The sequence below is a fragment of the Zonotrichia albicollis genome, chromosome 1 (genome assembly GCF_047830755.1).
Source record: "Zonotrichia albicollis isolate bZonAlb1 chromosome 1, bZonAlb1.hap1, whole genome shotgun sequence".
Lineage (NCBI taxonomy): Eukaryota > Metazoa > Chordata > Aves > Passeriformes > Passerellidae > Zonotrichia > Zonotrichia albicollis.
The window spans coordinates 63519305-63544968 of NC_133819.1; the positions used below are offsets into that span (position 1 = coordinate 63519305).

Genomic DNA, 25664 nt, shown 5'->3' on the forward strand with positions numbered 1-25664 from the left:
CTGCACTAGTTCCATATGCATGCATGAGATCTCCTTCACAAGGAAAAAACAAAAATAAAAACGAATTCCTGCAGCTATTCTGGTAAAGGGATTGAAATAAGAAGTGATAATAAAATTAAAAGTTAATGTATTCTTCTCGTACAGCCCAGCTGCACCTACAGAACTCTACATTTTTCTTTAAAAAAACCATTAGTTTAGAGCAACATTAGAGCAATTAAAAAACTAGAGCTGTTTTAACATCTTGTCACAACCAAAACTTCCAGTGTGCCAGTCTGGTTTGGCCACCCCTGCTCAACCTCCTCGCACATTCCAACGGGGAACTCCCATCCAGGTGGAAGAGGGCTGCTCCTTTTAGCTATTTACCAACACGTGTCTCCGGTAAAGCCCCGGGATTTTATTCCCGGCCCACACAGAGCAGAAGAAAACTGCAGCGTTAATACACAGAGACTGAGTTTGAAGCATATACGTATGTTTTATGGGCGTGTGTCCATATATATGTACACATCACAGAACGATGGAATTGTTGGCGTTGGAAGAGAGCTCCAGAGATCATCCAGCCCTGCCACGGCCGGGCCACCTGGGGAGGTTACAAGGGGATGTCCCCACGTGGGTTTTGAACGTGTCCAGAGAGAGAGACGCCACAAGCTCCCTGGGCAGCCTGTTCCAGTGCCCGGCCACCCTCAATGTAAAGTTCTTCTTCCCGTTAAAGTGAAATTTCCTTCCTTTTAGTTCATGGCCGCTGCTTCTCGTCCTGTCACTGGGCAGCTGAAGAGTCCGGCACCGCCTCTGAGATATTTACACGCATTCATGAGATCCCCGCTCAGTATTCTGTTCTCCAGACTAAACAAACCTGGTTCCCGCAGTCTCTCCTCATACACATAAATATGTGAACACACACACACACATATATATATATATAAACACACACACAAGAGCGGCCCACGGGCGAGGGGCAGCCTGGCCCACGCACATCCCGGAGCCCGGCTGGGCTCGGCTCCCCCAGCCCGCCGAGGGTACCCCACCATCCCCGAGCCGCAACCCGGCCCCTCCGCAGATTCCCGCCCGGACGTTCATCTCCTCCCCCCGAATTTAACGCGCAGCCCGGGAGGGCCGCACAGGGGACGGCAGCATGGCGCGGGCAGGAGAAGGGCAGCTCGGCCAGGTCCCCACAGCCAGGCAGGGGAGGGAAGGACGGGACAGGACGGGAGAAGCGGGTAGGGATGGACGGAGGGGAAGGAGGCCGGGGCCCGGCCCGACCCCGACACTCACCCGCGCCTCACCCGGGCTCCGCCATCGCGCCCCGCCCCGAGGCCTCGCGCGCGCAGCGGCGCCAGGACGGCGGCCGGCGGGGGCCACAACAGCGCGGAGGGCGCGGCGCCGCCGCTTCGCCGCTGAGAGCGCGGTCTCCCGGAGCCTCGGAATTTCGTCTTCGTTTTCATTGGAAAACAGCAATCTCAGCAATGCCTGTCCTACGATGCTGATGTGTCTGATCCAAATGGGTGATGAGCTATTCAATGCTTTTCTGGCCACAACACTCTTTTTTTATTCTTATTTTTATTTTTCATTGTTTATTTCTTTAAAATACAATGTTAGCGGCAGCTTTGCTGAATACCTTAAAAGATATTGGTCAAAATATTTAGTATCAGAGGGCTGAAGTTTCTGGCACTGTTTTTCTCCAAACTTCTCTGTTTGATGTTTATGGTTGTTGGATGGCTGAAGGTAAAGCTCTGAGCAGGTTAAGCGTGCAGTGTCCCTGCTGATCTGTGTTGTCGAGAGTGAGCATGTTATTATGGCTTTGGCTTTAATATACACACAACCTAAAACGATTATTTATACTGTATCTTTAGTATATTCTATTTTGAGGTAGTCAGCTTTGGGATGTAAAAGTCACCATTTCCTGTAGTTGCATTTCAAACGTTAGGTTCTCTCTTTAGAAGGAGCCTTTGCAATCAGTTTATTCTTAAAAAAGCAGATTGTAGCCTCCCTGGAGCTGGAGGGAAAGTGAATTAAAACCCTGGGTGCACTCCATAATAGGTCTGTCGGTTGACTCACAGCTAAAATGTGACAACTTGTAATTAAGAATATCATCTCCCTCGCCTTTTTCTTAAAAACTGGTGCTTACTTTATACAATGCTTATCTGACAATGCTCACAGGAAGAAAAAAGAAAAAAAAAAAAAAGAAAGTGTGGACAAAGAAACAGGTGAGATTTAAAGAAGAGAAATGGGTCAGAAAGAAATAAGCACTTCACTTAAATCAGTCTTTAAAAACAAATCATTCTGAGCAGGACTGAGCACTATTAATACCACCCTGGTCTCATGACGAAGTCATTGTTACAGTTGAAGATATATTTGCCTTCCTATTTGGTCTTTGCTTAGGCACACAAGGACTTTCCAAAGATGCTCTCAGTGAGGCACTGTCTGATGTGTAGTTTGTTACTTTTGCGGCATTTTTAGCCACGAGAGAATGGAGGGAAATATTTCAAAATGGGCGGCCATGCTGATCTATTTCAGACCACCTCCTGTGGAGTAAGAAGTCCCTGCCAGGTCAGTAGCAATGGTGTCTGTATCCCCAATGAGCATTTTTACTGCTGCCTCATCAGGGTAGCGATTCCTTTCCTTCTTTTCAGCTCGGAGTATTTCACATGCACTCCTGGGATTCATCTTCTCTCCTCAGGGAGCCCTGCCCTGCCCTCCCTCACAGCTGTCCCCAGCAGCCAAGTGCTCCTGCTCTGCTTAAAAACCCAGGTGGGCACACACCAGTGCTGGCTTACAGCTGGCTAAAAGAGCAGAGCACAGCCTGCAAGACATAACCAAGCATCTCCAAAGGGCCAGCACTGACAAGCACTACTCCTTAAGGGGAAGCAGTGATCTCCAAGAGCAGCTCCCAAGCAGGAATAACCCATGAGTCCCACACCTAATGACAGAAATAGGCCGCACTGATCAGCTCCAGCATGATCTGGCAGAGCCTTTACCTTGTCCTGCTGCCAAGAATTCACAGCAGCAAGCAGCCCTTGTGCCAGCACGGTCCCGGTGAGCCCCAGGATGTAGCCACAAATTGGAAGGCACTCTCCCAGTGCCATGGAAGCTCACAAACCTAAATTGCTTTGTAGCACATTCCTAGCAGGTAGCACAGCAGGGAGAGAAGGGAGCAGATAATTCCCCACTACCTCCTGACTGCAGGAAGAAAACTGGAAAAACTGCTTTTTATGTGACAGTGGCTGGGAGTACAACTTCCAGTGCTGGCCTTCTCTGGGCTGAAGATATTGAAGCATACGTGCTCCAGTTCCTTGAGCATCCAAAGAAGAGCTTTAGATTTCATCCTTTCCAAGTTGCCTGCAGACCTCACTTCCTACTCTTCAGGGCTGCTAGACTCAAAAACATCAGCCTCAGTTACTCAGTTACCTGAGCTGCCACCTAAAGTCATAGGTTTTGCCAGGAGCAGGTGGTTGGAAAAACACAAAAACTGCTGGGAAAATTAAATCCAAATCTCAGCCTCAGGTCCTGGTTAGCAGAAGATACATCCTTAGTGGGTTTAGAGCATCTCAACAAGCATGCTTAGGGAAGGAAAGTGGCCTGGGAGGTGAGGGCTCAATTTTTATATGGCAACCTAATTCTCTGATAACTAACATCATATCTGGGTGGAAATGGGCAGGAAGGTATTCAGAAAAAATGTCCTAAAAGAGACACCAGAAATTAGATATTTTTTTCCTCCACTCTTGAAATTTAGGAGGAATCTGGTTGGTCATTTGTGAGCAACATTCAGCACCTCTCAGAACTGGTAACAGCCCATTTTTTCCTGTTATATATGACACTTTCTTCCTGTCAAGTTTTAAAAATAGTGGGTAAAGAAACTCCCAGACTTAATAAAGGCCAAGCAAGCATTCTTCTGATCATCACTTAGCTGTAGAGTAATATCCAGGCAGCTCTTACTTCAGCATGAAAAGCAGAATGGGGAGATGAATTCTGCTTGTTTATGCTTTGGTTAGTATCACTTCACTGACTTTGCTATTCAGACTCATGGTTCACTCAGTGTTGACAACTGTTGGCTGCAGGAACGCTAATGGCATTGTGCATTAATTGTGTTTCACACAGGGGAAAAATAAGACATATATTAAATTTTTTGCTTTTAAACATATAGCTTTTTCCTGCTACCTCACATACCTTGCATTCTTTCTACAACAGAAATGTTCACGTTAGCATCAAGATCAAGGTACAATTTATTCTTTCAGGTATAAGTAAAAAGGAATATAGTTACTGTTTCTGGTCATTTGTAGGTGGATGAGTTCTTACTGTACACGAGCATGAACCTCCCTTTTTTTTTTCCAAACTCCTTTCCTGTGTGTAAAGGAATAAATAGTTGCCTGTCATTCAGACTATGTTGACAGATTTTTCCAAAACCTTTTCCATCTGCTGGCAGCCAAGGAATGCAGCACACAGAGGCCCCAATAAAACCTCCCTGGAACTAATACTTGTACACTGAATAATGTTGAGGTACACCATGCTAGCCTGGAGGAGCAGGAATAAGTATTTTAACTGGCTAATTTGTTTTATCCTGCACCTCAGCACATCCCAAGTTTGCAAAGCAGATACAGAAAGCAGAAGGAAGGAGAGAGGAAAGTGACATGAAAACTAGTAATCAGAAGCAGATTCTAGGGGCAAATAAAAAAGTGCTTATGGCAACAGCAGCACAGAGAAACTGAGAACAGGCCAGGGAGGTACAGCAGATATTTATTGCCACCTCTGCTTCAAAAGGAGATCACAGAACACAGACTTCTGACCCTCCTTTATTATTCATTAAGAATATACAGAGGACCTTTCAGTAATCTTCCTTTCAGTACTGCTGTGTGCAGATGTTTGAATATATACAGGTGCACAGAAAAAGCAATAGCCTTCTCCTGGTGTGCAGGAAGTCAACAAGACACAAGTGACTTGCTCAGAGGTACAACATTTAAGCAATCAACTGTATTACTGTGATTTTATTATCTTTTTTTTTTTTCTTTTTTTTTTTGCAGTTGATGGATGGCCAGGTATCTAAAAAGGTGCAGCACTAATACTAGAAAAGTATAAGTTCATAAATATAGGTCTGGTGCAAGGGACTGTTGGAAGTGACTCAAGAAAACACTTCTTTTCAAAGCTACTATTAGGAAACTTCTGGAGAACTATTAGTCGGCAGGTTAAGCAGATCCTTAACAAGTACTTGAACGTTATTGTAGGATTAAATAACACCATTTCTATTTCTAACATCATTATGTTCATAATTCATATGAGAGGAGAGGTAATAAATAAAAATAAATCTTTATAATCCCAACCTCTGGATCACCGGCTGTGTCTCTTAACATGTGTCTTTTATTCTTGTTTCAGTCTGGCTTAAAAAAAAAACACTGAAATTGCTGGCATCATAAAAAAAAAGGGATTGAAACTATCTCTCAAATGAGTGTTTGCACTAATAACGAAAACAGTAACAGGTTTCAAGAAACAGTATGACAGGCACCAAGACTAAGAAAAATTTAAATAGTTGTATACAAATCTAAAGTCTTTAAAAAATTTCATTTTTATTGATTCATTACCATACAAAATTTATTCAAATTACATCCATTTGAAGTGGTAAGATCACAGCTAGAGAACATGTCACCCTTTAGTAAATCTATTTACAAAACTCACCATAAAAGCTTTTTTTGTTGGTTTTTCCTTTTTTTTTTTACAGTATTTTACAGAGGTTTGTTTTTTTTTTTAAACTAGCATACAATGCAAAGCTAAATTAGATTAGTATTTTGCCCACACACATTGGGACAAGTGTTTAATTTGTACAAAAAAAAGATGGTCTGCGTTAGTCTTCATTTTCTCTTCCCTCGCAAAAGTGCCCCTTTGTCTCGCAAATCTTCATGCTCACACAACTTTTACTTTCCTCTTCCACAAGACAAAAACTTTAAATACTACAATTTTATTTACAGATCCACATCTAAAAAAACTCTTAAAAAATTACAAACCAGCTAGAAAATATTCTGGCAGTGTTTACAAATTAATTCTATTGTACAAAACTGCTAGATAACTAAAGTGTGAGTTGAGAACATATATCAAATTAAATACAACTGCTGAATGATCTATGCAAACATTTGTACATATAAACACACACTTAACACTGTTTAACAGTTCTTTATGTGTTGCCCTTTATACATCTGTTATATTCCAAAACCCACACAGTCATACAGTTTCCTTATTAGTACTGTGACTTCTTGCCTTTTCGTGTGTGAGCTTTCATAGCAGCAACTCAATGGTACCAGAAAACCTGCATACATAATATTCTACTACAGTACAAATAGTACTAATTTTCTGAGTATGTCAGATAAGCACAACAGTAATGCAAACAAAAAGATTATATGGGCATCATCTAATCAACATTACATTAATTTAGCCCAGAACATGGCAAAATATTTTACACTCAAGAAAAAAAAATTATTTAAGACTTCTTAGAATTCCTCTGACGTTCAAAAAATAAATATTGGTACTATACTATACTAGCAAAGATCTTCAAAAAATAAATGCAATTCAGTTGATGTGGTACTTACAGTTATGTACTTTGGAAAAAAATTAGTTCCATTTTGCTGGCGAAGAGAATTATAAAAAGCTGTAAGCAGAGGAAGCTAACCCACTGAGATAAATATGATATATTGAACAAACAAAGCTTGGCATAAGTGTTTTCCATAGAGGGAAAAACCCACAGTGCATCTCTAGTAGGCACTTAACATGAAGCCCCACTTAGTACCACAAAAATCCTTGTACCAGTTCTAATGCACACTGGGGGCAGTAAAATTGAACTGTGCATCTTCGTTCTAGTTTAAAAAAAACAACCAACAAAAACTACTTTCACACGCACACACGCGCACACACAAGCGTTTTTAAAAATCTGCGATTACTACGAGAAGTGGCAGAACTTTATACTTTTCAATATCTGCAATATACACTACATTTACAGTGTATTTTCTTTTCATTAAAAGCTTTTAAGGACATAAGTATTTGACCTCATAATGAGACATATACATAGCTCAAAATGAGCATTATGACAGCAATTTAAACATTCCCACAAGTAGCTCAAGAATCCCATTCCACTCTTTTGCATTACTTCATATTTACGTTCACTGCGTGTACAATCCATGTTGTGACACTCCAAAGACATGCATTCTCTGCAGAAGGCACGACCTGAAATACTATTACAAAATGGTGATTTAGGACTAAACCAGTTCACGGAGCCCTTCTCCGTAAGCCCACTTGTCACGGGAAGCAGAGACTGGGGGAGTGTGAGGACAAAACATCCACGGTCACCTGCTTGCACCCGCTGACTCGCAAGGCACTGGAGCTCGGGAGCAGGGAGAAGGCTCTGCTGTAAAAGCCTTCCCTTGTTCCTTATGGTGTTACAGGGAGGATTCAATTAAAATATCAGCACTGTTCAGGAGCCTAATTTATTTAATAATGCTATTTTTAAGGTAAGTAGAGGACAACTCTGAATGATGGCAGGTTTTTTGATTCCACTAAAAACATAGTTTAGATATGGACAGCACTTAAGACAATCAGCTGTATATAAATTCATCCATCAGTGAAGGAAGTTTCTCTAAATCATAAGCATCAAAGAGGTCACTGATGCCTTCTTCATCCCCAAGGCTCAGCAAATAATCTTCCTGAAGCAGAGGAGGCAGCAAATTCACAAATGGTCCTTCAAAGTTTGAGGGAATTTGGTCCTCGGTCTGCTGTAGAAGGTTGGCTGGAGAAGCCAATGGAGAGATTGTTGCCATATTTACTGAGCAGTCACCTTGTCCTGAGTTAGCAGAAGCCACTTCTGAGACAGGAGGAAGAAAAAAATAAAAAGTTGTCACATTTAATCTCAGTAGAAATATCAGACACAGATCAAACAAAGTAACCACAGCATAAAGGGCCTTTCAAAAAGCATAATTCCAACAATAAAAAATGGCCTCCATATAATTTCTAGATTGTTTTCAATGTGTTACAAAGGGCTTCTCAAAAATGATCATATTGCTATAATCTCTGACTTTTCTATTTAAAAATTATCTTACAAGATTTAAACATCTGCAGGGGGAAATAAATCAAACACAGTGAAGACACGCATTTTTTCATGGAGTTCATAGTCAAATCTGAGAATTTTCTAGGTACCAGATGTCATCAGTGAAGCAATGTAGTTTCACATATACCCATACCCAGAGATTTCTGCCTCTTGTGTTGAGATGGATCTTTACTGCTACTGTTTATTTGAAAATTTAAAAGGAACACAATTGTCTCTTTCTTCAGAATTACATACACTTTGGTTACATACGATATCCAAACAGAAAACTTACTTTAAAGAAATGATGCAAATGAAAACTTATTTCTGACTATATCAACCAGAAATACATAGTGAAAAATCGATACCTTAGCTTTCCACTTCTTAGAAAAATAAAGCCAAAGAAAAAGAACTGGAAATCCAAAGTTCAAACTGAAACCTTTAATGTGAGCTTGAAGAAAGGCCATTAGTAGTGCAAAGAAATAATTTTACCTTTGGAAATGGTTTTGGAAATATTTCCATTGTGGTCCTGACTATAGGTTTTCATTGGACTGAGGGCATCATTTTCCTCTGGGCACAGATAAACTTCAATAGGTCCTTGAGTACTAGATAAATGTATCAATGCACTCTGCTAACAAAACAAACATCAGAATGGTGTTACACCAATGAACACAACAGAATATTGATGATACTGAGTAAATTCTTACTGGGTTGTGAATATTTGAGTATTGTTTTAATAATCAAAAGAACCTGAAAAGAACACCAAGCTATTTTTTTTTCAAGATGTGAAAGGTTTGGCTGATGTATCTTGCAGACTAGAACATAAAAACTTTTTCTGCTGTCATGCACAAATGTCAAAACCCCACCATTTTTGTGTGTCGTATCATATAAGAAAGGAGGCATAAAGGATTGAACTCCAAGCATTTTCTTATAACCACAATAGCCTGCAGCATTCTGATGGAATGGAACTGTGGGATGCAAGTCACAGGCTTTATTATTATTCATAACAATAATATTGGATGTATTTGTATAAATGTTTCTACTTTAAAAAGATGCCAAAACATCTTTCCAACTTTCCCAAGGGCCTTCAGCACCTACTCAACTGAACTCAGACACCTGTATCTAAGTTCACCTATTTATCAGGCAATATTTCCAAAGAACATAACTCCAAACCCGATGCTGTTTTCTTCACCCAAACTACTTATTTAAGTTCTTCTTCCCCCTCAAGGCAGTGATTTTAATGGTGGTTCTGAATAGGAACTGCTAATTTGTTGCAAGAAGTTACACTTTTCTTAACTTTCACACACTGATGCAATAAACCAACACGATCCAGCCACAGAAAACCTGCAAAGCTGCTCTTTTGTGTTATGATGGAAAACCATAAATTACTCTGGTTATAAATAAACCTGCTGCTGCTGTATTGCATCAATAGTTTTCTAAAAAGCATAAATATAGGTATTAGGTACCTCTTTGCAGACTTGTTTAAAATATTTCCTTTTGTGCCCTTTGACAAAATGTTCCTCTTATTATTTGGGTTCTGACAGTTATGTAACATAACAGACAGCATTTACAAACACAGAGAACAGCAAATGAATGGGGGTTTGCCAGGGAAGAAAAAACAGTTAAAAGAGTACTTAGGGCAATGCTGCAGATAACTGGAGAAAAAGGAGATGTAAAGAGCAGGAGCTGGAGAAGGAAGGTACTATTGAGTGACTGAGGTATGCAAAAAAATGAACACTGGAATGTAATAGCATGTGACAGAAAGAAATAGGACTTTACTGCCTGAAGCTGAAAATTAAATAAGGTGGGCACAGAGGATAAGGGAGGTCTAAGCACTAATTTTAACGATCGTGTGCATCTCTCTCTGCCTGCCTGATTTCGCTGAATTAAAAATCAAAGCAAAATGCCCAGGGGAAAAGAAACAGGAAAGCAAACAACAATAACAGTACATATTTATGAATACTGATAAAAGATATCCTTTTCTCATTGCAACAAAATGATTTATTCTTCCTGCCAGAACCTGCAACAAGGTTCAAAGGGGAAAGTAAGGACAAAGGCAAAGAAAAGAAAAAAAGGATGGAAACCAAAATGGGTCTAAGCAAGTGCAGAATAATCTTAGGAAAAAAAGTGACAGGGAATCCAGAGTCTGATCCTGCCTACAGGACAGCAGGTATGGCTGAGCTCACTTGGCCTGGTGTAGGGATGAAAGATTAATGCACAGCCATGAACAAAACATTTGCAGTGTTGGTGGGGTTAGGCCCATCTCTGCTTGCTCCTTGAGTGAAGAAATTAGGTACATGTTTGAATCTCTAACCAAGCCATTCCTGCAAATTATTCCCATTTGCCCAACATACTTGGGTCCATCCTCCCAAGTGAGAATTAAAGTGAGTGCCAATGAAGCCAAGACGATGATGAAAGAAGGAAGGGCAAGAATGTGTTCTAGGAGTAAAACACAAATTTCTACAATACCTCTAGTACTTCAGAAAATAAATTCCTACATGAAAACATGCTTCAATAAATTAGGATATCAGTTATATGCATTGTCAAGATGCTTAAGGCATTGAGTTATCCATTAACTTTTTAACTAAGATAAAAAAGCTGAATTTCTTGTGAAAGACTTGACATTGTAAAAAACCAAGGAAATTTCAATTGTCAAGGGAGAGCTTCTCTTTATGTAAAGCATAGCAAAAGAAAATTATCTGTAAATAGTGTTGATTACTCTGAAGAAATATGAAAGTGAGTGAAAAGGAACAAATAATAATTGTTCTGTGTGAATTGATGTTTAAAGTTTCCCCTTCCTTTTCTACAGAAAAATCCATAAAATGTGTAAGAATATAAGACTGTGTGCGTGGGCACATATCACAGTAAGACTCAGGAGATGCTGCATCTGCAGAAAAATTATATGTAACCAGGCAGGAAATGCCAGATTCTCCTTACCTCCACTGGGTCAGGCACTTCAAGTCTTGTTTCTGGAGGAGCTTTCACAACTATAACAGTTTGGTCTTTAAGGCCACTAATTTTTCTAATATCTTGGTACGTCACATAAGCTAATGTAATCAGTGTTAAGGAATTTTCCATCCCAGGTTACAACACACTCACACTATTAGAAAAGGCAGAAGTCTTTCAATTATTTTTCCATTTTCTCAATTTTCAACAAAGCTCTTAACCCAAGGTTTTCTGTTTCTCTACACTGTGATTGCCACTGTGAAGCCCTGTGAGAAGTTCCCTTTGATGTCACAGTTGGGGCCACCACTCAGGGAACAAAAGGGATTCTCTGTGCTGACTGCTCCTCCCTCTCCTCCTCTATATGGGGGAAACTACAGAAGCTCAGGTTCAACAATCTGAAACTACTCACAGACTCCATGAAGCAAAAATTTTTATGCACTTGCTATCAACATGCAGAGAGCTGAAAATCACTGGAAAAGTGTATAGGAAATTTATAGATGCATGCTATAGTAGTGCACACACAGCATCATAGAATCATAGAATGGTTTGGGCTGGAAAGGACCTTAAAAGATCATTTGTTTCCAATCCCTCTGTCATGGGCAGAGACACCTTTCAATAGACCAGGTTGCTCAGATCCCCATCCAACCTGGCCTGGAGCAATTCCAGCGGTGGGGCATCCACAGCTACCCTGGGCAACCTGTGCCAATGTCCCATCAACCTCACAGTAAAGAATTTCTGTCTAATATTTCATCCAAACCCGCCATCTTTCAGTTTAATGCCATTTCACAACAATGTCCTTGTTAAAAAATCCATCTCCAGATCTCCCATAGGCTCCTTTTAGGTACCAGAAGGTGCTATAGGGTCTCCCTGGAGTCTTCTCTTCTCCAGGCTGACAAAAATCCTAATTTCAGTTTAAATTTGAGGGGCTTTGCAAACATAAACATATAATACATAGAACCTATATAAAATATATATAAATATACAAACATTTATGCAACATTCATATATTTATATATTAATTTATATAATACAAAATTATTTTTAAAGCCTGTTTAAACAGCTACTTTAAACCTCTAGAGTGCAGAATGTCAATTTCTGCATAAGCACAGAACAAATATGAATATTTTGCTGTTCAACAAGTATTTGTCAAAATGTCAGTGTTTTGGGGGTTACTATATGGGGAAGCCTCACATACTGATCCATGTAACTGAGATGTTAAAGTGCTTTTGGCTCTGAAAAGAACTGTGAAATGGCCATGATCACATGCATACAGCTCCAGCTCTTCAGTTTTGTCATCTGTTACCTGGCATGACGTTTATGCCAGGGGAATAAAAAGCCTCACTTATTATACATCATTTTGGGTGGTGTGAGTGTGTGCTGTTACTGAGCAGTACAGCAAGACAGACTGCCCAAGCTCCAGTACATACTGCATCTATCTTGGATCAAACAAGTCAGGAGGCAAAGTGACAGGCCATCATTTTTCACCCAAATGGCTTTTATCAAGGCCTTTGCCACTCATTAAGTAAGGTTTGCAAAGGCAGAGTTCATCCCCACAGGACTCAGTGCTACAAAAATTCAGAACTGTCATGTTCAGCTTTGTCTTGCTTATGTCTCTTCATGGATTATACTCTTTGCTAAAGGCAGTACTGATCCTACTCCGCATTCCACTTGGTGATCTTTGGTTGCATCAAAATGTCTGTGAAATCCAGTCAAAAGTCAACACTCACATAGTTCAAGTTCTTTTTACTGGTAGTCCCATAGTTACTTCCTGTCCTTCAGAACAGAGAATAAATCTACTTTATTAGATGCTATTTGAACACTACTTATTATATATAGTAATAAGTTTTCATATCAGCATTTGATAAAATGCTTTCTTGTATTGCTAATAGGTGGGAAATCCAAGAAAAAAATCTTTGTAATTAACTGGTTAATTACAAAGAGCATTAACAGCCAAAATAAGTCATATGAACCTTTTGCAATTATTACATTAAATAATTCAGCCTAAGGTATTCTGAGAGCTCATAGAAGTTTTATCTATATTTTGTTATAGATTCTCTAACCAGAGGAATCTGAAACTTTGTTGCAAGTTTCATACTAAACCAAATCCCAACTTTATTTTCCTCTCTGTGCCTTTAATTTATATTTAAAGTTTAAAGTGAAATAAATTTTAAAAAAATAATGACTAAACAAGACTGTTACCTGATTAGAGACTCTCTTTACACCTTTATAATTTCTAAACACATAAAACTGCAGTTTCCTCTAGGCTTGAAAAAAACACAGGGCTATTGGATATCCTCACTCATTAATCAGTAAAGGTTCTTGGTTCTACTCTAGGGGAACACAAATGTTAACAGTCTCCTTCATGTATCACCTTTTCTGGTTTTTCCTTTTCACATTCCAGAAGCACTGCAGGTTCAAGCTGCTTAAGCAGCTTTTATATCAAACCACATTAAAACCTTTTCAACTTCTAGAAGCTTCTGATGCTGTCTTTCAATGACATCACACAGAGGAAGTCTCCTAGTATTACAGGGCACAGCAAGGAGGCTGAGCACCTTTGAGGCTTTGGGAAAAAGGATATCTCTGATTCTCTGAGTCCTCTGTTAGCAGCTTGAGGTCCAGGGTGCAGCTTTGGATTAGCTCATCCAGTTTCTTCTCTTCCTGAGTCAGTTCCGTCACCTCCTTGGTGAGGCCCTGGCGCTGCGCCAGCATCCCACCATCCTCGGACAGGCTGCAGCCCCTGCAGACACACAGAAGGAAGGAAGAATTCTGTAAAAGCTGACCCTACACCATGGTAAAGGGGAGAGACAGAGTTTTACCCTGCAGATGAAGTTCTTCGTCCTTTCTCCCTAAACCCATCCCTAGCGAGTCAACATAAATGATGCTTTCCAGAAAAAGCATCTTTTTATCACAACAGCACATTTTGGAACTGCCACCAAGATGTAAGAGTTGAATATTTCCAACTGCTTCCAAAATCTTGTTTCTAACCACAGCCTAACTTTTTTACTTGCTTTACTTTTTATTTTTTTACTTTTTACCATAGAAGGCAGTAGGTAGAGACACATACCTAAAACCTACTCCACATGCACAAGTAAATTAATTAAGCCAGTTTTCAAAAAAAGTGCTGGTTTCTAATTTCCCTGACAAATGCTTTTTATAAACTTTTCTTAACAGAATAGATTCTTTCAAGAAAATAGGACTTTATCCTGTTGGAAGGCATTTTGGATAATTGCTTGGAGCAAAGTGTTAGAACGAAAGGTGGGAGAAGAAAAACACTGCGGCCCTGTGATAGTGAAATCAGCCAGCAGGGATGGAGAAGGATAATGAATACTTACATCCACTGAATGTTGTTTTTGGATTTTTTCTTAATGAGATGGATGCCTTCCAGTACATTGGTGATATCGTAAATCCTCCTTTTTTGCACCTTGAGGACCTCTGCTGCTCTGTTCAAATCTAGGACCCCATCAGGAGACTGGCTCAGCAGCTGAATGAACTTCTTTGTAAGAAGGCCAAGGGATGTATCATACCGAGTCTTTTCCGAAGGAGATTTTGGAGCTTGGAAGGAAAAGGAAAAAGAAAGTTAAATCAGTTTTTTTTTCATTTTGGTTCCGAAAGCAGCAACCAAAAATGAAATTACATATATTACATATATTACAGTTACTTCTTTCATTTTTACTGAAGAAATCTCTCATACCTCACATTAAGACACAACTTACCACTATGTATTTGTATTTCAAGATGTACTTTTCCAAAAGTCACAGGTACATGAGCAAATATATACATTTTTTAAAATGCAAGTATTTCCAGCAGTCTGAGAGATACATATGGAAATATTCTGCTTAGGCTTTTACTATGTGAATTCATAATAGTATTTTTAGTATCTATTTATCCTGGCAGCAAACCCAAAAAATCCCCTGTGACTCTCCTTCATCAGTCTGATAGCCAGCTTTCATCAGGGTTTGATTTTCCCCTCATGTGAGATAAGTGCTTCATATGCAATTAAGCAGGACTTAGGTGTACTTCAGTGGGTGAACACAATGACAGATTCCATCAGTGTCAGACTCCACAGCTTGAGAAAACTCAAGTGAATTAGAGGAGATTGATATAAAATAACAATTTATAATCATCATTGCTTCATAACCAAGCAACGCTCAAACTGGGACAGAGTATCCATAGCTTCTAAATTAGAAGTCAGCAAATGGCTTGGACCAATTCATGGTTTCCATGCACAAATGCAGCATCTGTATACTTCACAGATGGGCTTTTAAGAGTTTAAATACTTGGATCAGAATGATGCCTAATTCTAAATGTTCAAGGCCTCTCTGTCAAGGGAAATGAGCCAGCCATTATTACAAGTCTGCTGGGCTGGTACATCTCAAACCATTCATTTGCTTCCAGTATTATGCAGGGTGGTACTTGGGCTGATTTTGGTGGTCTTTTTCATGTTTTCAAGAGTCACGCCATACATTAAACTGCAGAAGTCAGTCAAAACTGAAAATCCCACTGAAGAGTAAACCTTTAGATTACCCTGAAATATTCTGAAGAAGACAATGGCTTTTCAGTGAAAATCAAGACATTGCATCTTTGCAAAGAGAACCAGCTAGCTGTACTTCTTTGGGCAGACTCAGGGCTTGTCTGATCTAGGAAATGGAAGAATATTCATAGAAAGGCTTGGGTTGGAAGCAGAACTTAGAGATCATCTAGTTCCACCCTCCCTGCCATGGATAGGGACACCTCCCACTAGACCAGATTGCTCAGAGCCCCATCCAGCCTGGCCTTGAAACACTTCCAGGGATGAGGCACCCACAGCTTCTCTGGGCAACCTGTGCCAGTGCCTCACCACCCTGTGAGGAAAGAACTTCTTCCCAACATCTCATCTAAATCTCATTCTCATCACTTACATGACCTTGTGGATTTAGAGCAAGGGTGGTTGGTTTTTTGGGGTTTTGTTTGGGGCTTAGAAAAGTGTAAGAGGATCAGAGTAATAATGGCAAAAAGTGGCTGGAGTCCCACCTAAAACAGCTTGTGGTCTTCATCCCACACCAAATTCTTTGTACAGGTTTATCAATGCTGCAGCAGCATCCTGTGCACCAAACAGTACTGAATTTCTACAAGAACCCACTTCAATTTAAAATAGGCTTCATATAGCTTAATGAAATTTAGATTAATTAAATCAACTGTGGTTGTTTAACTCCTATGATTTCAGTTTCTATCTTTAACTACTTTCACTTTTCCTATCTGCCTCAATAGAAACCAGCAGACTGGTGAGGAAGGCCCTTTGGCATCTCTTGCTCTGACATCACTACCACTGCTGCCCCAGTCCTCTCCTTGCCCCACCTGGCTCCCCCTGCCAGCCTAACTCTCCTGCTGAAACCCCCAAACAGGACAGCAGGGCCACAGCCCCCAGCTTCTGTTGCAAGAAGCCCACTGCCCAAGGCAACGCAGATGTGCAAAATTCAGTACTCAGAGCAACTAGGCAGTGGCAGTATCCAGAGCCCCACTGCAGGGACAGAAGGCAGCTCAGATGCCACAAAGAGCATTTTTCATGCAGTGCTGCTGAGGCACAGCTCGCATTCTCTGCAAATCCCTGCCCAGGGAAAGAAGCCCTGGCAGGCAACTGCTGTAACTCCAGCAGCCAGGGAGGAGGCAGGCCTGATGAGCCTTGCCTAACAACTGCGCAAGCCATCCCATCAGGCACCTTCATTCCTCAGCACCCACCTCTCCAAGCACACCAGCATCACATCCTTGGCTGAAGGGGAGGCCCTGGGCAGAGAGAATGCAGGCTGCCCAGCAGGCAGAGGGACACACGTGGCAGCCAGGAGCCTCTGCAGCCTCTTAGCAGCTTTGCAGCAACCCCTCCATGCTGCAAACCTGCTGTCCACTGCCCAGCTAGGGGGCTGAGTTTGTTGCATGCACATCTAGGTGAGGACAGCAATAAACACACCCTAAGCTAGGTAAGGCAGACTGATGACAGCATGTTACCAGCTCCCTTACTTTTTGGACTATCTGGACTTCTTGTTGCAGCTCTTCCTTTCCCCTTTGGAGTCTTTAGTCCTTCGGCAAGATACTGGTGGCCACTTTCTCCTAGCTCCAGCCTTCGTTTTGCCTGTTAAAAAAAAAGAAAATTTAAATTAATGCATTGTTAAGAAGTATATTTCACTTTATCAAACACATTATTGGGACTGCAGGAAAGGCAGAGAGTGGTGAACTTTTCACACCAAGGTATCAATACAGGTTCATAGCCCGTATGCATCACAATGGAATCCAAATATTTATTGGAATCTTAAGGCAGACTTAAACATATCACTCAAAAGCTAGGTTGATGAGGTTATAATTTGAAAATTCAGCAATTTTTTTAGATTTGAAAAGCTGAGTGACCACTTCATGGTATATTTCAGTCTAGTCTGGACTTTCTTGAATAGGTATAAAAGATTTCAGCCCTCACTTGAGTTAAGAACATTTCATTTAAGAAAAACAAAGTCAGCTTCTCAAGCATCCACATGTATGAATCCATAAAGCTACATTTCCTTTGAAAAACTTGTTATATCCATCTAAGTTTCTGCAAAAGTAGTGCTAGTGCAAGTTATATTTTTCTCTTCACTGTCTGAGAGGATGGCTTTGAGGGGACCAATAATTTCCACTACTATGAACTTCCTACATGACACGACACCAAAAGCAGCATTGGACAAGTCTTCTCCTCTGCCTCTCAAAAACTTGTCCTCATTGAAAGCACAACAACTACATTTATTTTACATTAACTAGCACATGGGCTGCCTAAATTAAAGTAAGGTGGAGTAAAAGTAGTATTAGACAAAGCCTGAAAATCTGCTAAATGTTGCATTCAGCTCAAGGGAAACACATCTTGAATAACAAAAATAGTGAATGAAACCATTAAACTTTGCAGCACACAGGCAAACTGCAGTGAAAACCACCACCAATATGAATTCTGTTCCTAGACAGAAACACAATATACTATCTTTGGAAACAATTCTATACCCTTCCCTGCCACTCAGGTTACTGAAATTAAATCTGGGGATACTCGTTATCCTAACAATAGAAAGCACATTACCTGGAAGACACAGGAAAAAGAACTTTTATGTCTAATCAAGTTTAGACAAATAACTGTTCCTGAAGAATGTTGTTTATTCAGTTAGGTAGAGCAATTCAGAGTACATTATTTGTTTGTTTTTTAAGATTCACCCTACGGGGCTGGATAATGTCTCGCTCCTCAGTGAACCAAGACAAAACAATACGTTCTGCTATGGAGTTGTAGACAGGTATTTCTGTATTATGGATTTGTCTTATGCACTTTACTTTGCATCTGTGACCAACAGAAGGCTCTAAATAAAGTAATTTATATGCATTTATTTATGGATAGCTAAATAACATCTTTCTGTTGGACTCTGCTTGCAAACCTCAAGACTTATTAAAAGGCAAGTTAAAGCACATGAAATTCATACAAGCCCATGGTGTAACAGCGCATGCAGAGCACTCAAGCCACTCTTCTCCACATTTTGTGTGAAGGGGCATAAAATTCACTGGGGCAACAGGGCAAATCTAAACTGCATCTTTCTAACCAACACAGGCACCACACTCCCAGCAGACCACTGGTGGCAGCTTCCAATAGCATGAAACACCTCTGCTCTGTTCAGCTCTGTAATCCAAGGACACAGATTCCCAAAAGGTCAAGTGTTAACAAAAGCATCCAGCTAATATGTTTAGCCAATGTAATTGGATTAAATTAAGATTACAGCTATTCCACAGAGAGAAATACATTTCACACTTTTTTATGCAAGTGTTTTTCCACCCTGAGAACTGTAACAGCAAAGGAAGGAGGGGTAAAAAGGGAACAATTCAGGGCGTGGGAAGACTAGGCCAAAGGGATACAATTAAAGATAAAAGAGAATCTCAAAACCAGGTGTGAGAAGGAGGGGTAATGCTTAAGACATAAAATCCAGAGATTTGCAGCTCTCTCCATCAGAAGAGAAACTTAGGTTTGGATTATACATCAAAACTTTTTGTCTCAACTTGTCTGCAAGACAAAAACAGTATTTTGCCTCTGCTTTTGTGGTTAAAGACTTGTATAAGTATTTTCCCGTGAACTTCAAATAATCTGAGAGAATGCAGACAGCATCCTTTGGTTGCAGAGCAGCAAAAGCCTGCCTGCATCTGCTGGGGCTGGCACAAACACCGCACTCTTGTCAGGCTCAGTGCACCTACAGACACTGTAGGGCTAGTGAAAAAAATACCACATGACAGCTATCTACAAGACAGATGCTTTTTAGTTTACAAAGCATACAGCAAACCTGAGAGATATATAGAGCAAAATATTTTAGTGGAGTCTAAAAGATCCTGATTACTGACAAGCAATTTTAGGAAACACTGAGGAATGTTTAATTTCTGGCCAGATGTTACACGTCACTCAGCAAGTCCTTGCTTCCCCTTCCTGTTTTACAAACTTCATAACTGATAAGATGCAGGACTGAAGTGGTGTATTCTCTCAATTTCTACTTTAATGAATTACGGATTGAAGATTTCCTAGTGCTATTTTGTTTGCACTAGAGATCCTTGGTGACTCACAGTTTCTCTCCCATCTCCAAAATTATTCATAGTGCCTTCCGATATCTGGCTTCTCTTCAAAAATCTCAAGATCTGTGATCAGCAGAATCAGTGAGCCTCTTAAAAAAAAGTCTTGATTTGAGTAACTTATTTTTCCTACAGCACTATATTCACTATTTACACTATTTATACAAATTATTTGTCCTTATTGCATTACTTGATCAATCCCCAACCATCTGACATGGTAAGAGGGACCTGCTAAGACATAACAAGCCAAAGGACACCAGCACAAAGCTTCCCAAATGACAGGGACACTTAGGAAGCAAAGGGACTAAAGATTCCTCAGTGACATGAAACCTGAGTGCAAGAAATGGGAAGTCAGATTCTTTAGGGAGACAGTGAAAGGAGCATAAAATAAAAGGAGCTATGAGACAGGTAAGCCACAAACTGATACTTTCCAGCAAGAGACACAAAAGTAACAGGAAAGCAAGCATCCCATTAAGCTAAACCAGATACCTACCCAACCCCTTGGTCCAGATGTAAAAATTGTGGCATGAAGTGCTTTAACTCAAGTTTTTCTTCCAACACTATGAGCAATCCCTGACACAGATACAACTACAGACCCACTGTTCAGTGCAGACCACTAAAAACTGGTGGCACCTTGAGTCCTGTGTAGGTTTGCCCTTTTAGCTTCAATCCTTTTTTTTTTTTTTTTAAAGAAACCTAGACAGCCACCACAATCCACATCAGAGGCAAACCCACAATAATGTCTTTCCTAAGAACACTTGTCTCTAGAGGAAAATAGTTTAAAAACTCCCAGGATAAGCTAAGTATTTTCAAGCACAGAGGACCTAATGCAATTCACTTTACAGTACTCAGTCTCATGGATTAACTTTCAAGAGGAGGTTGGAGGCTGGTTATGCTTATAGAAGAGAAGAAAAGGAGCAAGTGTAGTATTAATTAATTGACAAAAGGGGTGGAAAAGGTGCAAATGGGAAATTATAGCCCAATCCCTTTAATGGGCTGGTTTGAGTTCATGGCTACCTGGGCTGCTGACACCACCTCTTCTGCATCCTCCCTCCATCCCTGCTCTCCTGGTGCAGGCAGCACCTGATTGATATGTCCTCATCAGCACCCCCAGAAAGCTGGTTCAAGAGGTCCCCACCAGCAGTAACTTAGTCCTACTCCAAAACAGAAATGATTTTTCTGCTGGGTGGGTGATAAGCCTGCAGTGAGAGCTGCTGAGGAGAAGCAGTGTGACACCCACCCATGGGCCTTGGAGCATCAGACTGACATTTGAGCAGCTTCACTGTCATGTCACACAGCAATCAACTTCAGCTCTTGGGCAAAGAAACTGGCAGCAATTAGATATAAAGAAAAAATTTCAGAGTGTACCTTGTAACAGACAAGTAAAGGCTAAGCATCAGGTGAGAGCCAGCACAGCATTTTGTCAAGATAGCAGAACACAGTGCCCAGGTGGGGCAGACATCAGTTTTTGAGGACTGCATCATATCCAGCCAAAGCCTTAGTTACACTGAGAATTATACTTGTAAGTTTGAGGGAAGAAGCAGTAAAACACTTTTTAATTCTTTCCAGTGATAAAATCATGGAGAATAACTTTGCCAAAGTATGCACACTAGAATTGGTCCTGCTAGATGTGTGTCTCAGCTTGTTTACTGGATGCAAGTTAGTTGCACTGTTTGCAAGAGACAGACCTAAGAAAAATTACGTTACATTACCTGTGCTACCTTCTGAAAATCTTTTGCCTGAAATATTGCTGCACCCATTAGGCTTCAGCAAGAACATAATGGAACGAGCTGGGCATATTCTACTACCCCAAAACTCTAAATTCAAAGTCCTTTGGCGAAGTGCAGTCAGTACACTTTCATTACAAATGTGAAGTGTCAAATTCCACTTCAAACTCCCATCACAGCTCTTGGACCTCCCAGGCTCTGCACATCCCATCTTCATGGAGGTCCTGAGACCTATCAACATCCCCTGCCTCCCTATCAAGCATTCAAGGTGTGTTTGAGGAGCAGCAGTCTGACTTAAATACAAAAGAACACAAGTTGATCTCAGAACGAGAACAAAAGTAACCTGAGACAAAGCCTGCTGAGATGGGGACGGAAGATAAAAACTTATTCCAAAAAAGCAATGGGATGAGGAGCTGAAAAGAAACTCTACTTTATGGTCGACTGGGGTGGAAAAACAGGAAGACTGGAAACAACCAAGCATGGTAAGGAATAAATTGTTTGTATTAAGTGATAGCTGACAGTGAAATCAGCAGCAAGGCAGAGAAATGTCTTAGGCCTCAGCTGTGGGTGTCTCAGAGCTAGCAGTAAGATGGGCAAGTTGAGCAAGGGACGATGACTAAGCCTGGCGTAGTCTCTAGAAGATATTACAATTGCTAGGGGCAGATAAAATGGCAGCTTTTCTGTATTTTACCACAGGGCTGATATTACTGGGGAGGGGATGCAAGCCCTTCCAGCGAGCACAGATAAATTTTGACCACAGCAAGGAAGCCATAGCATAGGTTCTCTACCAATCCCCACACACATTGCACAGGCTTTCTTCTTTCTTCTACATTTTCTAAATTAAGCAGTCACTAAAACATACATTTTAAAAGCTGAGGTTCTGGAGGCATGAACTCTAGAAAGCTGTTCCAGAGGTCAGGAGCTGCAGAGAAGAAAGCAAATATATTACATGAAAGGGTAAATTAGACTAGAGCTTGATGAGGAAGGAATACAGGAGAGGAAGTAAAGGAAAAAAGACACCTTGGGGTGTATGCGGAGAAATATTCATACACTAAGGAAACGTCTCCACTGAATGAAGGGATACAGGCTGAGCATTCAGAACACACTCACATGAACAAACCCAGGTATGTGGAGAGCTGTGAGAGTCTGCCAGAGGGCTGCACCCAGCTGAGGGCACGGCAAACATTCGGGAAGATTGGAAAATAGGGAGAGGCACAGAGAGCAAAGCAGAGGAGCTCTCAGTAGGGAAGGGGCTCAGCTCTGCCGGTCAGCTCACAAGCAAAGAAACACCCCAGGTCAGCAAAAAGATGCAAGAGAAGCTTCAGAGTTCCTGCCTTCAAACTCCTACTGACAACTCATTTCATACCCCCTGTCTCACTTCTCAGCAGAAATAAACTGGCAGTTCAAACTCCTGGAAGGGAGAGGGATTTCCATCTTCCATGAAGAAATATTTACCCCAGTGGTCTACACACAGATATCAGTAATTTGTACCATACCATCCCCAGTTTCAGTAGTTAACTCTGACAGGGTAAAACATTTAAGAGGTTTCAGGAAAGAATAAGAAAATAAATAAATAATTGGGAATTAAACTATTTGCACATAAAAGACAACAAAGCACGTCCTTAAAAGAAAAGCTCTTTAAGTCCTCTCAAGTCTCCCTAAAGTATTATTTCCCTATGGAAAACAGGCAGTCCCATACAGAGGAACAAGACCAGGAATGGCACTTTTAATGAAAACATGACCTCAAAATTCTGTTTTACTCATAGCCATTCATAAGACTGAAGTAAAAGAACACAAAAAGATATATAAAAATAGTGCCTTGAAAACTGAATATATTGTAAAATCAACACAAAGCAGAAATAAATAATTTCAGGAATCTGATATAATAGCTACTTATTCATCAGAATAAGCAGCTTGTATTTAAGTAAAATTTAAAGAATCTTCAGTTTACAGAAATCATCCCGATCATCCAACAAAAAAACCCAAAATTATCTTATAAAACAGCAATTGTATATAATAAAGGACTAAAAAGTACTTTCTATTATAGCAATTTCTGTTACCTGAGCTATCACCTTTTCCAGCTTATTATAATTTTGACTGAGGGAAATTCTTCTCTAGATCTTATACTGAAATTATTAATTCAGCTACAGTCATTTTTTTGTTTTTAATGTAGACAAATATTAAAAGAAAATCCCTTTCATATGTCTTAATTTGATTTATAATTCAATAAGAATCACATGCAGCCCTCCCCCATCAGGTATTTGACACTGAGGGCTGGAGGCTGATGTTACTCTGGTGAAGTTTCTTTCAAGGCCTAATTAAACCATCCAATTTCTATCAATTTGCCATTTTCATTATTCCGTCAGAAGTATCCAAGCGCCAAGGAAGCCATGAACTGTAAGCACTTATAGATGAAACCACACAACTTTTACTTAGCTCCAAAAAGTTAAAATGTGGGCGGCCAACTTTCAGCGGCAAATTCTTGTTTGAAAGTGGGACCCAAGCCAGAGGAACTGAGCGGCGGCTCTCCCTTCTCAGGATGAATATGCAGGAAGAAGCAATGCAAGTGCCATGAGTGCCTCCCAGTTGTTGCTGCAGAACATCCCACAAAGCCATTTCTAACACCCACAGAAAGGAATCCAGCAGCTTCCAGGCACGCTCAGCGCTCCCGCGTTAGCGCCGCCCCAAGGAGGCACTTCACACTCTCATCCCCAGCCTGGCTGAACTGAACAGCTTCAGCTGCTTTTAAATGAAACACAATGGCCCCAACCAAATCAAGAAAGTACTGAAATGTAGCAATGAAAAATGGTGGTTTCTCCCTACACCTGCACAGCAGGTCATTTTTACTGAAGCAGGATTATAATCTTAATGTACTAATTACCTTTGATTTTCATCCTGATATCTCATGTGACCTGGCCTGCCCTCTGGTCACATTATCTCATAGTCATCAATGCTAATATCATTCCGACACCAAGGTAAGTGGCCAGCCCTGTTTGACATTCCTGAATTTTAGGCTCATAGGTCTACTGGAATGCCATGGGATCAGCCCCACAGCCCACCAGACGTGCCCTCAGTACAGTAGCCAGTGGCAAAACGTGCAGCTTATCTTGTTTTCCTACTCTGCTGCAGTACTTGGTATTTTCTTTGCACTAAAAGAGGAAGGACATTACAACGGTTGTGCAAGACATAAACCAAAGCACAAGCCACGTTTCTGGCCTCAAACCAAGAGAATTACACCTATGCTGCATAGGAAATGAATCATCTGAGATCTTTCTTATTGCAATTTTTCCACCAAATACGAAACAATTACTTCTTACTGGAAGCAATGGCTTTGCACTGTACTAAGGCTGAAAGCTCCCGTTACCACTTCATGTTGAAATATGAAAAGTTGTTTTCAGGAAACTGCACCCAATTTTCATCTCAACTGCTGAACTGCCCGAGGTGAGGAGCACCTGTGTCTCTGGGCAGTCTGAAACACCTCCATGCAAGCCCCTGATCCCAACAGCTGCCAGGGGCTGAACTGCACCTGCCTGGTTAAGGTGGAAGCTGTGGAGACAAAACTTCCAGAAAATGCAATGACAAACACCCAATGCTCGCATGCAGGATCCAGACTAACCAGCATCTGGGATGTGGAATCCTGGCCACAGATTTTTGGGGGTGTGGCTGGATGCAGCGGGATCGTTTCCCTCCCATTCCCTGGGAAGCATGACCTGGGCCTTGGTGGTAAGGCTGGACCTGTGACTAGCAGGCTCTGATGCCATCCTACAAACTGGTGTCAAAGCTCTCAGCCCATTTGCCCACCCCATTCCCAAAGATGCCACCTCAGCAAGGCTGCTGCCTCCAGAGCAGAGCTCGGGGATTTTCAGTTGTGGCTCACATCAGTGATTTCTCACCACGCACATCCTTTGAAGAAAACAAGATTGTCACAGAACAGGCTGGTGCTGAACTTGCAAACTCATGGGTGGGTGGAAGGGGGAACATGATGGGACACAAACACAAAGGGGACAGGATGAGACAGCAGACCAGCCATTTAAGAGACTTCTTGGTGTAATTTCTTTGTATTGCATTTATATGTAACAGTTCCACCAACACGAGTCCACTTTTGATGCTACCCATTGAGATCAAAGTAAGCCAAATAAGGAAGTGATAGTTCAATTCACATGGTGTGCAATAGGGCACAACAGCTCAGTGTGGCTTCAGAGCTGCTTGCAGTGTTTCAGCCCTTCGGGAGACTTTCAGCCTCCTGAATAGCAAAGCTGAAGTTGAACAGGACCAAGGGAAAGAAATCTTTCCTATCATTTTACAGTTGATCCCAAAGAAAAAGCATTGCAAAGCAAATCAGTCTCAAAATACATCCT

At 40.9% G+C, this 25664-nt stretch overlaps 2 protein-coding genes across 4 annotated transcripts in view; both read right to left on the reverse strand.

Moving 5' to 3' along the window:
- CDKAL1 (CDKAL1 threonylcarbamoyladenosine tRNA methylthiotransferase) overlaps window positions 1-1385 on the reverse strand; it is a 381082-nt gene extending 379697 nt beyond the window's left edge. Inside the window, exon 1 of one of the 2 annotated variants that reach the window (XM_005481774.4) lies at window positions 1270-1385. The gene's annotated coding sequence lies outside the window, so the exon portion shown is untranslated. The remainder of the gene's footprint in view (window positions 1-1269) is intronic. The other variant, XM_005481775.3, reaches the window with a different exon arrangement.
- A 4157-nt stretch (window positions 1386-5542) lies between these two features.
- The window catches only part of E2F3 (E2F transcription factor 3), a 42045-nt gene continuing 21923 nt past the window's right edge, over window positions 5543-25664 (reverse strand). Inside the window, exons 2-7 of one of the 2 annotated variants that reach the window (XM_074542857.1) lie at window positions 16988-17099; window positions 14329-14548; window positions 13573-13733; window positions 10988-11100; window positions 8543-8678; window positions 5543-7831 (exon numbers count right to left, since the gene is read on the reverse strand). In XM_074542857.1, coding sequence (XP_074398958.1) covers window positions 7566-7831; window positions 8543-8678; window positions 10988-11100; window positions 13573-13733; window positions 14329-14548; window positions 16988-17099 — 1008 coding nt within the window. In that variant the 3' untranslated portion in view covers window positions 5543-7565. Of the gene's footprint in view, window positions 7832-8542; window positions 8682-10987; window positions 11101-13572; window positions 13734-14328; window positions 14549-16987; window positions 17100-25664 lie in introns of both variants that reach the window. The other variant, XM_074542855.1, reaches the window with a different exon arrangement.